This window comes from Microtus oregoni, unplaced genomic scaffold (genome assembly GCF_018167655.1).
Source record: "Microtus oregoni isolate MIOR12 unplaced genomic scaffold, Mior012 000064F_ref0000363, whole genome shotgun sequence".
NCBI lineage: Eukaryota > Metazoa > Chordata > Mammalia > Rodentia > Cricetidae > Microtus > Microtus oregoni.
The window spans coordinates 7,325,899-7,340,813 of record NW_024543874.1 but is presented as its reverse complement, the minus strand read 5'-3'; the positions used below and the strand labels follow the sequence as shown (position 1 = coordinate 7,340,813).

At 44.8% G+C, this 14,915-nt stretch overlaps 1 protein-coding gene across 4 annotated transcripts in view; it reads right to left on the bottom strand.

Annotated features, from left to right (window-relative positions):
- The window catches only part of Dpp6 (dipeptidyl peptidase like 6), an 866,060-nt gene that overhangs the window by 321,101 nt on the left and 530,044 nt on the right, over window positions 1-14,915 (bottom strand). For all 4 annotated transcript variants that reach the window (XM_041640587.1, XM_041640589.1, XM_041640586.1 and 1 more), the window contains exon 2: window positions 14,268-14,382. In XM_041640587.1, coding sequence (XP_041496521.1) covers window positions 14,268-14,382 — 115 coding nt within the window. The remainder of the gene's footprint in view (window positions 1-14,267; window positions 14,383-14,915) is intronic.

Here is a 14,915-nt window from a genome sequence, read left to right as displayed (position 1 = left end):
ATAACTCCCAGTGTTGCTGTAATATATTTTTATGGTTATATCCACAGTTTATAAAATCCCACAATGATAATTTATCCTAAAAGTTTTTCCCCTATAAGTTCACATCTTCAAAGTCGCCCATGAAAACTAATAGCACAGCAGCAGAACTAGACACACTGTATTTTTTAATTGAAACACTAGCAACTAAGCCTTCAGGTTTTTTATTGTTTCTTTTTTTATTGAGCTATATATTTTTCTCCGATCCCCTTCCTTCCTTTCTCCTCGCCTTCAACTCTCTTCCCACGCTCCCAATTTACTCAGGAGATCTTTTTCTAATTCCCATGTACATTAGATCCATGTATGTCTCTCTTAGGGTCCTCTTTGTTGTCTAGGTTCTCTGGGATTGTCAAATGTAGGCTCGTTTTTCTTTGATTTATGTATAAAAGCCACTTATGAGTGAACATATATGATATGTATCTTCCTGGATCTGGATTACCTCACTCAATTTGATGTTTTCTAAATCTACCCATCCACAAATTTCAAGATGTCATTATTTTTTTTCTGCTGTGCAATACTCCATTGTGTAAATATACCACATTTTCGAGGGACATTTAGGTTGTTTCCAGGTTTTGGCTATGACAAATAATGCTGCTATGAATATAGTTGAGCACATGTCCTTGTGATATGATTGAGCATCCTTTGGGTATATACCCAAAGGTGGTATTGCTGGGTCTTGAGGTAGGTTGTTTCCTAATTTTCTGAGAAATTGCCACATTGAAATCCAAAGCCTAAGCCTTCAGTTTTATTATGTATCTCACAAAACAAAGAAAGTCTAGTTTTTTGTTTACAAAGTTTCTGAATTTGATACATCAAAAGTATCCAAACTCTCCCTCTTCAGACCCTTCAATCCACTTTCCTACATATTTAAAACAAATTCAAACTTTAAAATCTATTTATTGACCTTTGTCTTTTAATGACTTACATCTACTTAGTACCCATGACTTCATTTTACCACACACAGGTAGGCTATATGTGTGTATGTGTGCACTATTTACCTCTTTATTGAAATACATATTAATTAGGAAGTGTAGCCAGACGGTGGTGGCATATGCTTTTAATCCCAGCACTCAGGAGGCAGAGGAAGGCAGACCTCTGTGAGTTCGAGGCCAGCCTGGCCTACAGAGTGAGTTCCAGGGAGGCTCCAAAAACTACATAGAGACACCTTGTCTCAAAAAAAAAGCAAAAGAAAAAAATGATTATATTTAAAAGTAAAATAAATCCACATGCCGGTTCACTCTGCCAAGTCTCTGTTTAGTGGGTCCAATACAGTCTCAGAGTTGTGGAATCATAATAGTAAATTAAAACTGGTTTTGATGCCTTTAAAAGAAACTTAAAATCATCAAAAGGCATCATGCTTCCATGTTTACCTATACTGCAGTGTACAGCATTGTGTTTCACTTCTCTCTCTCTCTCTCTCTCTCTCTCTCTCTCTCTCTCTCTCTCTGTGTGTGTGTGTGTGTGTGTGTGTGTGTGTGCACGCACGTGCGTGCCCATGTATGTGCATGCAGAGGCCAGAAGCTGATGCCAGATGTCTTTCTTTTTTATATATAATTTATTTTTATTTTATGTTCATTGGTGTTTTGCCTGCATGTATGTCTGTGTAAGGGTGTTAGCAGTCCTGGACCTGGAGTTACAGACAGGTGTGAGCTGCCATGTGGATTCTGGGAATTGAACTTGCTTCCTCTAGAAGAGCAGTCAGAGCTCTTAACTGCTGAGCTATCTCTCTAGCCCCAGCTGTTTCTTTATTGTTCTCTTTCTCTTATTTTTGAGGCAGGATCTCGCTTACAGAACCTGGGTACCGTTATTTGGGCCAGGCTGTTTGACTAGTAACCTCCAGAGTCCTTCTCTTTCTCTCCACTTGCCTAGCACTGGGGGTACTAGGGGTTCAGATTCAAGCCCTTGTGCCTGGCAGCAAGAACTTCAACCATAGAGAGCCCCACCCCCCCAGCTCCTGCATTCCTTCTTCATGGGTGGATGCTATCCTACATCTAATGCTGATCTGTTTACTGACTATGTTTATATCTTCTTTGGAGGAAAGTCTCCCCTTCTTCAGATTTTAAAACATGCAAAATTAAGAGATTTGCCCTTGAGAGGCAAGAAGCTGCACGTACATCAGAAAGATCAAGAGGCCAGGGGGTTTGCCCCACATAAGGCTCTGTGAAGAGCCCGTGTGTGACCTTGCATCTTCCCAGCCATCTCCACAGAACCAGACAGAGATGGTGGTGCCTACAAAAGCTCTGCAGGGGGCCTCCTGTGCAGAGAACTGCAGCCTCTGGGCACACGTGGAAGACTCAGAGCTCCTTAATAACTGACTTTGTACAGAAACTTTAGAGCTGGGACTCAAAGGAACAGGGAGTCTGACATGAAGGAAGGCTGCTGAGTACCTAGCACCCAAGCTGAATCAGACTGATGAACCATTCAGCTGTAAGTGCTTCTGAACTGGTACCTTCTGTAATAGAGGAGGAGGGCAGGGGGCAGCAAGAAGAAGGCCAGCATCTCACTTCTGATAATGTTTCTTCAACTAAACTAAGAAATTTCTAGGACTAATGACTGTCTTTACCCCTGCCTGGCCTTTCTCTCTCTCTCTCTCTCTCTCTCTCTCTCTCTCTCTCTCTCTTTCTCTCTGTTTTATGTTTATAAACTGTTTATGTGTATAAACACATTTGTGTGGAAGCATGTGGAGACTAGAGGGCAACCGTGCATATCATCCTCAAGAACACCATCCATTTTTCTTTGAAATAGTCTCTCTTTGAGCTCGAGAGATGGCTCAGCAGTTAAGATTATTGTTAAGAATCTATCTGAGTTTGGTTCCCAGCATCCAAGTTGCATAGCTCACAGTCACCTGTAACCCTAGCTTCAAGGAATGTGATTCCCTTTTTCAGGCTTCCGTGGGCAGCTACACATATGAGCATTTGACTATACACACATATATAAATAGAAATAAAAGGAAAGGCAAACTTTAAAAATAGAATAGGTGCTCTCACCGACGTGGGCCTCCCAGATCAGGGCTGATTAGCAAGGTCTTCCTGCCTCTGCCTCCCCAGGTAAGGGATTATAAGAGCATGTCACCCAACTCGGCCTTTTCATGAGGGATCTGGGGCCCAAACTCAAGTCCTTACAGGATGTAGCAGCTATCCCTTAGAGTTAGAGTGGGTGCCAACCATTAAAGGTGAGAAAGCAGACTGTGTTAGTGCCTAAGGCCATCAAAGACATTCAAGCCAACTGACTTTCTGGAATAGTGTCCCATCCACAATTTGTTTGTTGGGGCCCTAAACATTGAGGTGACTGTATTTCAAGAAAGAGGCAGAAGAAGAGTTTATCTTTCTATGTGCAGTCTCCTGCTAACCACTCCCGAGAGAGAGAGAGAGAGAGAGAGAGAGAGAGAGAGAGAGAGAGAGCGCTGCCATCATCAAGGCAAAGGGGAATACCACCAAAGAACAACCTCAGTTGCACCTTGAACTTGAAATTTCTCCCTCCAGTACTATAAAAAAAATCCCATTATTCATTGCCCGTGAGTTGGTGTATTTTATTAAAGTATCCTGATCTGACCAAGAAGTTGCTGTCTCCAAATTTCTGATGACCAGCACACAAAGCACAACGTCTGCCAATAAATGATGGATGATGTCCCCTTCCTAGCTTGCTTAACACTCCGTTAGCACACCCCCGGAAGCTCTAATAGTGCCTAATCTCCCAGTCTTATACAAATACCCCACAAGAGCTGCAAAACCACAGATTGCTTAGGGATCCAGGTCCAAGGAAGGAGAAGCTAATTGTAGCTCTTGGTGTATCTGAGGAAACCAGACCATATTAGACTCTAGTGCTTGACAGCAAATTGTTTAGTGACACTCTAACTTTTCTTTCCGCAGTTGCAGCCACCCTTCCAGAGTCTACAAGGGAAATGTGAGAATACAAAATTTATTCGGTGTGTTATTGTGGTGATTTGAATGAAAATGGTCCCATAGGCTCATAGAGACTAGTACTATCAGGAGGTGTGGCCTTGTTGGAGTAGGTGTGGCCTTGCTGAAAGATGTACCACTGCAGGTGGCCTCTGAGTTCTCAGAACTCAAGCCTGCCTAGTGGCTCACTGTCTCTTCTTGCTACCTATGGGACCAGACATAGAACTCTAAGCTCCTTCTTCCCCCCACACACATGTCTTCCTCATGCCATCATGCTTCTTGCCATGATGATAAAGGACTAAACCTCTGAGCTGTAAGCCAGCTTCAGTGAAATGTTTTCCTTTATGAGTTGCCCTGGTCATGGTGTCTCTTCACAGCAACATAAACCCTAAGGTACATAGTTATTAGTATTTCTATTAACAATCTTGTTACCATTTCACTGGAGATTTTGCTAAAAGGCAAGAAGAGGTTTGAAATCTTTTCCATAGCAGAGAGAAAGCCCAGGAGTCAGGGCATGGATAGTGGAATGTGTACCCATAGTGGATTGGGTTTTCAGACACTAGAGCTACCCAAGACACAAGGGATTCATGGAAGATGGATGGACACAGAATGTATATATATAAAACCATGGCATTTTGTCATGAAACAAACGAATAAAGATTTCAATTAATGTCACGGAGTAAAGAAAAGGAACACAATGTCAATGAGGTGACTGATTTCCAGCCATGAACACCGGGCAGCACACATAATGTGAAGAACGAGTGAACATTAGAGCCAGAAACACTGAAAACAGTAAGATCGGGGAGCAGGATTTAACAATAGAGAAATAGATTGTGGTGCTTTCTGTTAATTCATTTACTTTTCTGCTGGTTGTTTTTTAATTTATACCTATTATTAACAACAGTAAACATTGATAGCCGGGCGGTGGTGGCGCACGCCTTTAATCCCAGCATTCGGGAGACAGAGGCAGGTGGATCTCTGTGAGTTCGAGGCCAGCCTGGTCTACAAGAGCTAGTTCCAGGACAAGAACCAAAAGCTACGGAGAAACCCTGTCTCGAAAATCAAAAAAAAAAAAAAAATGATAAAACCATGTGATGGTTACTCTCGATTGTCAAATTGACAGAATTTAGAATCACCATGGAAACAAGCCTGGAAATGTCTGGGAGTTTCTAGATTAGATGAGACCCACTCTATGGAAAGTATGGCATTACCAATGGCTGCTGTCCTAGACTGAATAAAGAGGGAAAGGTGCGCTGAGGACCAGCATGCATCTCTCTCTACTTCCTGACCAGCTACCTCATGCTTCTGCCCCATGCCTTCCCAACCATGTCTATCTTAAGTTGCTTTAGTCATGTGCTTTGTAGCAGCAATGACAGAGGTAAATACCAGAGTTATGCTGTGGCCATAGAGCGTATTCTCACCTAAATGTAGATCCTTAGCCGCTGTGTGTCTAAATGACCCTTCAAACCAAGTCAGCCAACTGAAGCTTTCTAATGACAACGCATATGACAGAGCACCCCAGGTGTGCGGGAAGCCCAGCAGAGAAGGGGTGGGTGGTCAACTCTTCAGCAGGAGTAACAAGGATAGAGCCACTAGCTCAGACCCCTGTGCCACGCAGCCTTCGTTCTAGAACGTATCATCTGTTCTATGGAAAGTATGTTTTAAATCTGACTCTTGCTGACTCCATTGACTGATTTCTATCTAACTGCCATCTCTGTTAATTTAATTCAGACTGTGCATGAAACGTATGTCTGTTGAATATATATCAAGAAAGCAGAAACAGAAATGAAAAGTCAGTATGGGAGATGGGCTTGTCTTTTCCCATGAAATGTGAAAAAAAAAATCACCTTAACCTGAACACATTTCTATTCTTTTCTCAAAGGCAAAGATGAATAGGAACCAAAGTCCCAGTCAAAAAGAGTGCTCTGGCTGGGCGGTGGTGGTGCACACCTTTAATCCCAGCACTCGGGAGGCAGAGGCAGGCGGATCTCTGTGAGTTCGAGGCCAGCCTGGTCTACAAGAGCTAGTTCCAGGACAGGAACCAAAAGCTACAGAGAAACCCTGTCTCGAAAATCAAAAAAAAAAAAAAAAAAAAGAGTGCTCTGGAAGCCAAGGAAGGAGCCCAGGGCTTGATTTCTGCGGCAGTGGATGGAAAAAGTGGAAGGGAGGCATGGGCAGGTTGGCTCAGTTCTCATCTTGAGTGCACAGCTCTCTCTAGCTGTGACTTCTCAAACCTCAGAGCGGGCATTCATGTCACCCTGAAATAGGTATCCTGCAGTGACCATGTCAAAGCACCATAGCCTAATGTTGGTTGTGGTAGTGGTGGCTACCACAAACAGAACACTATTTTCTCACAGTGTTGAGGACAGAGGAGGCTGTCTCACTGAACCATATCAGCCAACAACACTGCATCCTTGGAGCTCTGAAGAAACATTTGCTCTGGTCTTCACTCTCCTGTCAGAGAGCCTGGATCCAGTGAAGCATCAGGCCTGCCCTTGCCTCCTGAGGACCTGTCAACTCTGTCTGTCTATGTGCTTAGAATCTGTGTGATAACGCAGGATAACCCCTTCTCAAGATGCCTCCAATAGCCACAAAAGACCCTCCCTTCTTGGCCATAGAACATTCCTGTGTCAGGGGTTCGAATGTTAGATCTTTGTGAAGACACTGTCTAGTCCACCATATGCACCCTTTCAGGTTTCTTTTCAATTTTCTGCTAGCCAGAATTTTAGAAGTCCCTCTGCATAAACAGTAAGAATTCATTTACTGAACTTAGAAGGGTGTAAAGAATCTGGGCACGTGATTTGCAGAGATTGCTTAAAAGGTAGGAGCACTTGGTCTTCTTGCAGAGGATCTAGCACCTACATGGCGGCTCACAATCACCTGTAACTTCAACTCCAGGGGATGGTTGATGCTCTCTTCTGACTTCTGCAGGCATTGCATGCACACAACCAGGCATGCATACATCCACATACAATTAAACAAACACATTTAAAAAGGAAACAAATGGGAAAGAGACTGGTAAGTCTGAATTCTATACACGATGAGCTAACAAACTCTGGTGATTTTTTTTTTTTTTTTGACCACAAGATTCCTTCAGAGAGGCCCAGTGCTGTGGGCTATGAATCCATGATGTGAGAAAGAGCAAGTGCACTCTTGATTTTGGCAGATGCCACAGCTGCTGGGTCCAGTGGGGTCTGAGGCAGTAAGGAGCTCTGCATCTGAAGAAGTCAGTGCCCACTTCAGCCTGGAGCATCCTCTGGTCCCTGACCTGCCTGGCTCACTGTGATCCATTTCTCTTCAATTTCATTAGATAAACATCTCTATGTTTCCGACTCTGAACTGGTACTGACCTAGACTCCTAAACGCTTGCCTTGGTGACTGTCCTGCCAGGCTGCTCACTAAGCCATCACCCAAGATATCAGGCAGTGTCCTGGAGTGCATCGTCCTGGATGTGTGCCGCACCAGTTTATAATTTTCCAATATGCTCTCTTGGTGACAGGCTCCAGAGAAAACCGGGAGGACCACAGTAAGATTTACGCCTCCCTATGGGTGATGCATCTTTAAAATTGGAGCATAAAGGAGCAAGGCCTTAAAAATGTACTTTACAAATAAACACACTGTTGTGCTTGCCTTGGCTGGTGGCCTTAATGCACACGCATGAATAATAAGGATGTATTGTCATCTTTAAGGAAAATGGGCGTTTAGGGCAAGGATCCCATAAATAAGCAAGCTACACTAGACATTTCTTTTAGAGTTAATGAGGAGAAGTCAAGAGAGAGACACAAGGATGCGCCCAAGGACCCGCTGCCTATCCGCCAGTCTGCAACTCACTTTAAGGTTAGTAGCTGCATAAACCGACCCTTCCAACAGAACTCCTTCAGGTCCTCTTCAAATGCAAGAGTCCTTTGAATGCACTGTTCAGGTTCAATGTTTGCAGACCACAGACGTTGGGTAGTTAAAATCTAGGGGTCCCCCTAGTGTGGTGGACATGGAGGACTGCCTTCTGGGAAGCCACTGCCTCTCATTCCACAAACTGAGTTTCCCAGAAGCTGCCACAGCCATGATTTCTGGGAGATAGAGTTTCATCAGATGATTCACCTCCAGGCTAGTCCCAGGGACATAGCTTCTTCAGTGATGGCGAAAGTGGGTGTCCCTCCTCAGCTCCCTGTGTGGGTCCTATAACACATGAGGCTGCTCTAGCCTCTCAACCAATGAGCTGAGGATGGCAGTGGAGCTGGGTGGAGACAAGCTGGCTGGGGCTGACCTGCACCACCAAATTAGACAAGGACTTGCTTTGTGGAGCAATACAGACACCTTCAAACTAGACAACGTTAGTACTCGTTCTGGTACTCCATGTGTACATATTTTTGTTAATGGATATTCATGACGGCAGATTGTTGGGAGCTGGTCTGATCCAAGGCTCTCCCTGAGGCTCTTATATATGGAGAAAAAAGACAGTTCCATCTGTAAAACTGGGAATATGCCTGGGAGAACAAGTGATGGCCTGGGTCAGGACTTTGGGAGAGGTGCAACATTGGCCTCTGAGAAACAAACTCAACCCCTTAAAGGGCTGTGGCTATCAGTCCCAAGGCCTCTGTATGCTCCATCTGCAGCACTCTTGAGCTACGCTGTGCTCCCTTTGTGCGGCATTGCTTGATTAGCCTCCTGCTGACTTTGCCATCGTAGATACTTTCCTACTGACTCTCCCATTTTTCCTCTAAAAACTGTATATAAGATGCTCTACTTTGTAACAAACTTGATTGACATAAGGCATACCTTGTGCAAGACCCCCTAACACCAAATTCACTATCTCCTTTTTTTGTGATCCCCTGGTTCTTCCCATCAATGACCTGTTCCTGAAGAATGACTTGCTAGTCCAGGCTAGCAGGTGGTCTAAGATATTCATAAACACCCAGGGTAGGTTTGTGTCTACCCTTCTTTTTCCTCCCCAGGAACAGGATGACATAAAGTACTTATCAGATTCTGAAAATGGTTGTGATGGAGACCTCTATACAGACAGTGGGAGGAATCAGAGTCCAATCTCAGCCTGGTGTCCATGTTCCTCCCTTTCTGTTACCACAACCTCCCTTCATCAGCCTTTCCATCTGACTGACCACTCACTGTGGCCCCCATCTTCCAAGCCAAGCTGTCTCTGAACAACATGCATGCTAGTGACGGTTCAGGGTGACCTCCAAGGTTTCCTCCTATCTCCAATGGGTACAACCTTTTCTCAATGGCAGAGATGAACAAGAATGTATCAGCTCAGCTAAGACAATTGGTCACAGGCAGTGCATTTAATTAAACCATGGTGGCATCCGAGCACAAGTAATCTACACATTACGTTTCTACTACCAAATCCTAGTTCATCTTTACTTCTGAGTGTGGCCTGGCCTTGAAGCTAGTCTTCAGGGTGATCTCAAAGTCAGTGGCTTTCTCACTATACTTCTCTGGAGTGTGCTTAGTGCTTCTCACTGCCCAGCTCTGGTCAGATGTCCATCCACGGCAAAATCTGAAGCATTCTAATGCAGCTAAGACCCCATCCTGTCTCCAGACCTCTTACAGTGCAGATCACTGCAATCAGTCTCATCAGAATGCAGGAATTGCAGATGCCCTGAATGGTACACACCAGGCAACAGTGTGACCTATTAGAGACAGACAGTTATGGTAGTTAATAGCAGAAAATTAAAAGGGTAACTTTAAATCTATTATTCAGAAGAGAAATTTAGAAAAGAGCATGGCTCAACAAGGGAGAAATGCATGACAACCAGAAAGGTCATGTTCCCTTCAAGACCCTTTCAAGAGACATAGATAGTGAGTAATTGGTGACTACTGGCCCGCACCACAGAGCAAGGTACTTTGCCTGCCGTAATTGCCAAGCAAGTTTCCCAGAATCCCCTGCCCCAGAGCACACCCTTCCACCAGACCCTGCTTGCGGAGTTGGAACTGGGGTTCTTTCTTTTCTCTTTCCTTCCTTCCTTCCTTCCTTCCTTTTCTTTTCTTTTCTTTTTCAAACACTGCAACAATGGTCTCAAACAAAACAAAGCAAATGAGTCCAGAACTGAGAGTGGGGTGAGCATATTCTAGATGCTGAGTTTCCAGGACACAATGTCAGAATCTGTGAGTTCTTGGAAAACATTCACTTTGAAAGTTTTCTTGAGCCAGTCAACATGAAGGCAATGCTCGGGTGGTGTCAGGGAAAAGCTATGGGGTTGTGCCCAAAGCTGCTTGCTTGTAACCACATGGTATGGCTGTTCTTTTGAGGACTCTGCACTGTAGCCCTCTTCCCTCTTGTACCCTGAGTTCAGCCCTACCCTGCTTTATGGTTTTATTTTTCTTAATGATAGCAACACTTGGGATCCCTTGCCTCCTTGCTTCTAACTCAAAGGGGAACCCACATATTTATACGTTCTGCATTTGCTCGGTGTTAGCACAGCGGTTGCAGCTCCCAATGGAATTATTAATGTTAGAAGGAGGGCAAGCTTAGTTCTTGGGCTCCTGTGAGGATATTCTGTATCCAAGGGGATCTGGGGACACTTCAGAGCAATACAGGCTGGACACCTGGCACAATTTTCAGTGTCAAAACAAAGCTGCCTCTTTGCTCTGGGAACACAGAAATGGAATGTGAATGCCAGGAGGGCCCTGCAGCATGGTTTCTGTGCTGAGCGTTCAGCCTGCCTGGTCCTCTCAAGTCCCGGACACATAGCTCCCCAGCAGCACAACCTACAGAAGCAGACACTACCATGGATGTCTCCAGAACCAGAGGGCTAAACAAGGCTCAACCATATGCTTATTTCAATGGAAGAGTAAAGGAAACATCCTTTCAAAGTCTTCTTGGGGTACGGAGACTCATACGAGGCTTCAGTTTCCTTCTTTCTATAGCATCTTTTTCTCTGACAGCTGGCGTCACCCTGTGACTGAACCTTTGCAGTGGTTGTGTTCTCTGCTGGGGCTAGAGGGGCCCCTGTTCTATGGTTGCTCCTATGCTATGGAAGTGATGTAAAGCTCAGGGTTAGCTGTCAGGATGGTTCCAGGAGCCACTTTTCAGGTCTGGGGCTATTTATTGTCCCATGTACTATGGCCCTGTTGCCACCAGCTGCCTCCCATTCACCACATCTCACTCTTGAGTAATGCTCATTAGAGTCCTTGATCTTGGGGGAGGTGGACTTGGCAAAACTTCACATCGGGCAGGAGAATCTCTGAAAACCATTTCCCCATTCTAAGTCTTGAGGAAGTGTGACATGATCATGGGACCAAAGCTGTGGAAGTCACTTCTCACTAAAGCACTGCTCTGCTCAAGGCAAAGCAAAGGCCCCGTGCTCCCCACATCCAGAGAGCGCCCCAGTTCCTTCGTGTTCATTATGACTCTGCAGTTGCTCTTGTCCCTGCTGCACCTGCTCAGCCGCGACACTCACGAGGGTCTGTATTCCCTAATCTGTCCACAGGCCTTTCCACATCCCTCATCCAGATTCCAACCTCCCAATCAATGTTCTGTCCTATACAAGTGAATGTGATGCCTTATGTCCTCCACCTCTGGTTCCAGGTCGCTCAGGATGGGATGAGGCTCTCTTCTGCAGGACTGCTGTGGAAGCCTCCTCAACACTGAGAGGAAAGAATGGCATTCCACAGAGAAAGGAGCATAATACATGTTCTTTTAAAAATAACTACCAATCTTTTCTAATTGAGAGTTCTTGGCTCAGGAAAAGTAGCTTGACAAAACTTCAGATGACAAGGGAAGACCCCCTTGCTCCCTGAGTCTGTTTTTAAGCAAGCTTTCAGAGCGCACAATAGTTTGCCATGGTGGTTCAAATGAGAATGTCTCCATAGGATCATATGTTTAAACACACGGTCCTTGGTTAGTGGCTCTGTTTGGGAGGGCTTAGGAGGAAGAAGTGTGCCAATAAGGGTAGGCTTTGAGACCTTAAAGACTCTGGTCATTCCTCCTTGGCTCTCTCTGCTCTGTGCTTCTCAGCATCCTTCCCTAGCCACCTGGCGACTGTCTCTGCCCTGACATTATGAGCACTGACCATCAGGAACCATAAGCCACAATAAACTCTTCCTTCTCTCATTTGCTTTGCATGGTGTTTACCACAGTGAGAAGAGAACTGAGAGGACAGTAGCGAAGCTCACCACCATAATGCCTATTTCGAGTCTTATAGCAACGTGAGGAGATCAAAGCAATAGTAAGAATAAGCATTTAGAAGGCAGACCTCATAATTTTAAAACAGCTGTGCTACAGGCATACCTGCTGACACGCAGATCGGTGGATTTGAACAGAGGGTTCTGCACTAACCCCACACAGCTATAAGGGGGCTAGGATTACACAGGGGATGGAGCAGTTGACAAACAATGCTGTTTCAACTGCATATTCGCACACCAGGAATGAGGTCAGATCCACTACACAAAATTTACTCAGTGTGGATCGAGGATCTAAATACAAAAACTAAAACTGTTAAAATTCTTTGAAGGGTAATAGGAATAAATCTCTGTAGCCATGGACTAAAAACACTTCCTTCACTATAACCCTTAACACATAAATAAACAAAGAGGTTTATGTTTTTGTCAAACTTAAAGTCTTTTGTGTATTAACAGATATTATCAAAGGCCATGGAACATTGCATCAGTGGTTGAGAGTCTGTATTGCCCTCCCAGAGGCCTGGACTTTAGTTCCCACTACCTCTTCTGGCCTTTTGAAAGCACCTATACATACAAGCCCAAACCTACACACAGACATACAGACACACCACAAACAAATAAAACTGAAAATAAAATACAATTTAGAAAAAGCTACTACTACTAAGACAGTGAGGGCCTGTGAGATAGTGTGGCAGGGATGGACACCCATTCCCTAGCCTGGAGACTGCACTCAATTACTGGGTCACAAAAGGACAAACAGATATCGCACACAGTGGCCTCTGACTCTGCTCACGCTCCGTGGCACTGACATGCTCTGGTTGTCTATAAGATCTGTGGGTTTGCATGTTGTTCTGTGAATACAGGTACATTTCACTGAGCTTTGTACGCTTACTTAATACTCCCGAATTAGGATAAATCCCACTTGGCCATGGCATGTAATTTCTTTTTAAGATTTTATTATTTATTTATTTGTGCGTGCGTGTGCATGTGTGTGGGGGCACCTGAGTGAAACACCTATGGAGGTCAGAAGAGGGCATCAGAGTCCCTGCAGCTGGAGTTACGAGTGGCTGTGTGCCACTTCATGTGGGGACTGAGAGCTGAACTTGGTACTCTGTGACCTCGGCAGCAAAGCCACCATCCAGACCCCTGTCCTGTCTTTACATGTTACCGTGTTAGTCTGCTGCTAGCTTTCTGTGTTATCCGTCCTCACAAGGCACACTGGTCTGCAGTTTTTATTGTTCCCTGGCAGTGTCTACCACTTTTTAACAAAGATATCAATTTTATTTCACTTACAACTTGGTCTAATGGTTTCACCACGTGCCTGCATTTTGTTCCTATCTTTTGTCCCCCACATTGCAGTATCCAGTCACTTTCCCGCCTTGATGGCTAACACACGTGCAGTCAGCTCGCTGAGGACTGGGACGCTGCTGGTCTTGCTCTTGTGCCTGAGCATCTAACGTGAGGATGATGATGGTGTAATCAGTGTATGCTGCTCTCTGGCCCTGTGTTGTTCCACGACCCTTCCGCATGGCTATCTTACAGGCAAAGCTCCCTTTTCTACCACGCTGGGAGGCCCAGCCCACACCCCACTTTTTCACAAATATGGAGGTTAAAAAAAAACTAAAGTAAAGTAAACTAAACTAAAATTAAAGACCTTTCTGTCTGTGAGGCTCCCAAGCGTTTCTGTCTCAGCTACTGCACAGACCATGCAGGTGAACTTGATGCTGTCAGGGCACTGCTATGGATTCTAGTATGTTTTCTCTTACCCAAGAGAATTTTGTCCCCGGATCCATCAGTATTAAAATCCATCAGTGTTATCTAATAAGAAATTTGCCCTTGGCTCACAATCATCATGTATTGCTTGAACATTTTCTTAATTCAGCCTTTCTCTAACACCCAGGAATACCATAAGATATATTAAATTATTTCTAATGTCACTACCTTTAATTTCAAGATGAACAAACAACAGCAAATTTTTAATCTATGCCATTTTTATCTAGTCAACAACTATATAAAAATTTAAAGCACAGAAATGGATTTGTTTTCACTTAAAACGAACGATATCTTTCTACAATGGTATAATGAGAACTAGAACCTGGTAAAAATAAACCGTGCAGCCAACAGTCACTTAGGAAATATCCCACAGTAAGACTGCCCACTTTTAAATGTTTGTGAGTGGATTTCTGAAAGCGTCCGTACCTGGTGTCAGCAGGATGACTGAGGTGACGATCAGGGAGCAGATGACCAGGATGACGAGCAGTGCGATTGCGATCCCTTTCCAGTTTCTCTGTGGAGGGTTACTCCCCACCAGCTCCTACAACAACCACAGGAAGAGAGAGCCCAGTGAGCATGACAGTGGGGACAGGCCAAATCAGCAGCTGCTGCCATTCCACTCAGGACACAGGGCAGCGGCAGAAACCTCTGCCAACATCAGACTGCCACGAGCTGCTCCCCAGCCCTGCTGCCTGCAGCACCCGAGGACCTGCTCTGTCCCTCCTCGTGTCAGGGGAGACTGTCTCCACAAGGAATCTGACATGGTGCCATGTTTAGAAGAATGCCACCCTCACAAAATACCCCCATGAACTAGGCTACCGCACAGGCTGGCCTGGAGGCTCCATTTTGTCAAAGCCCCATGGAGTCTCCATGGAATCTCACTCAAGCATGATGAACAGGGCCAGCCCCAGGTCTTCTCTTCTCCTGTCCTTTCTTTATGTCCACACTGCTAGCTTTGACCAGTATCTACCAAGCTTGAATATTTAGTTAGCACATACTGTGTGCCACTTATCACGAGACTTGCATTCTGTCTCCGGCTTTGTAAGCAAACTGCAGCGTTCCTCAGGTCTCACG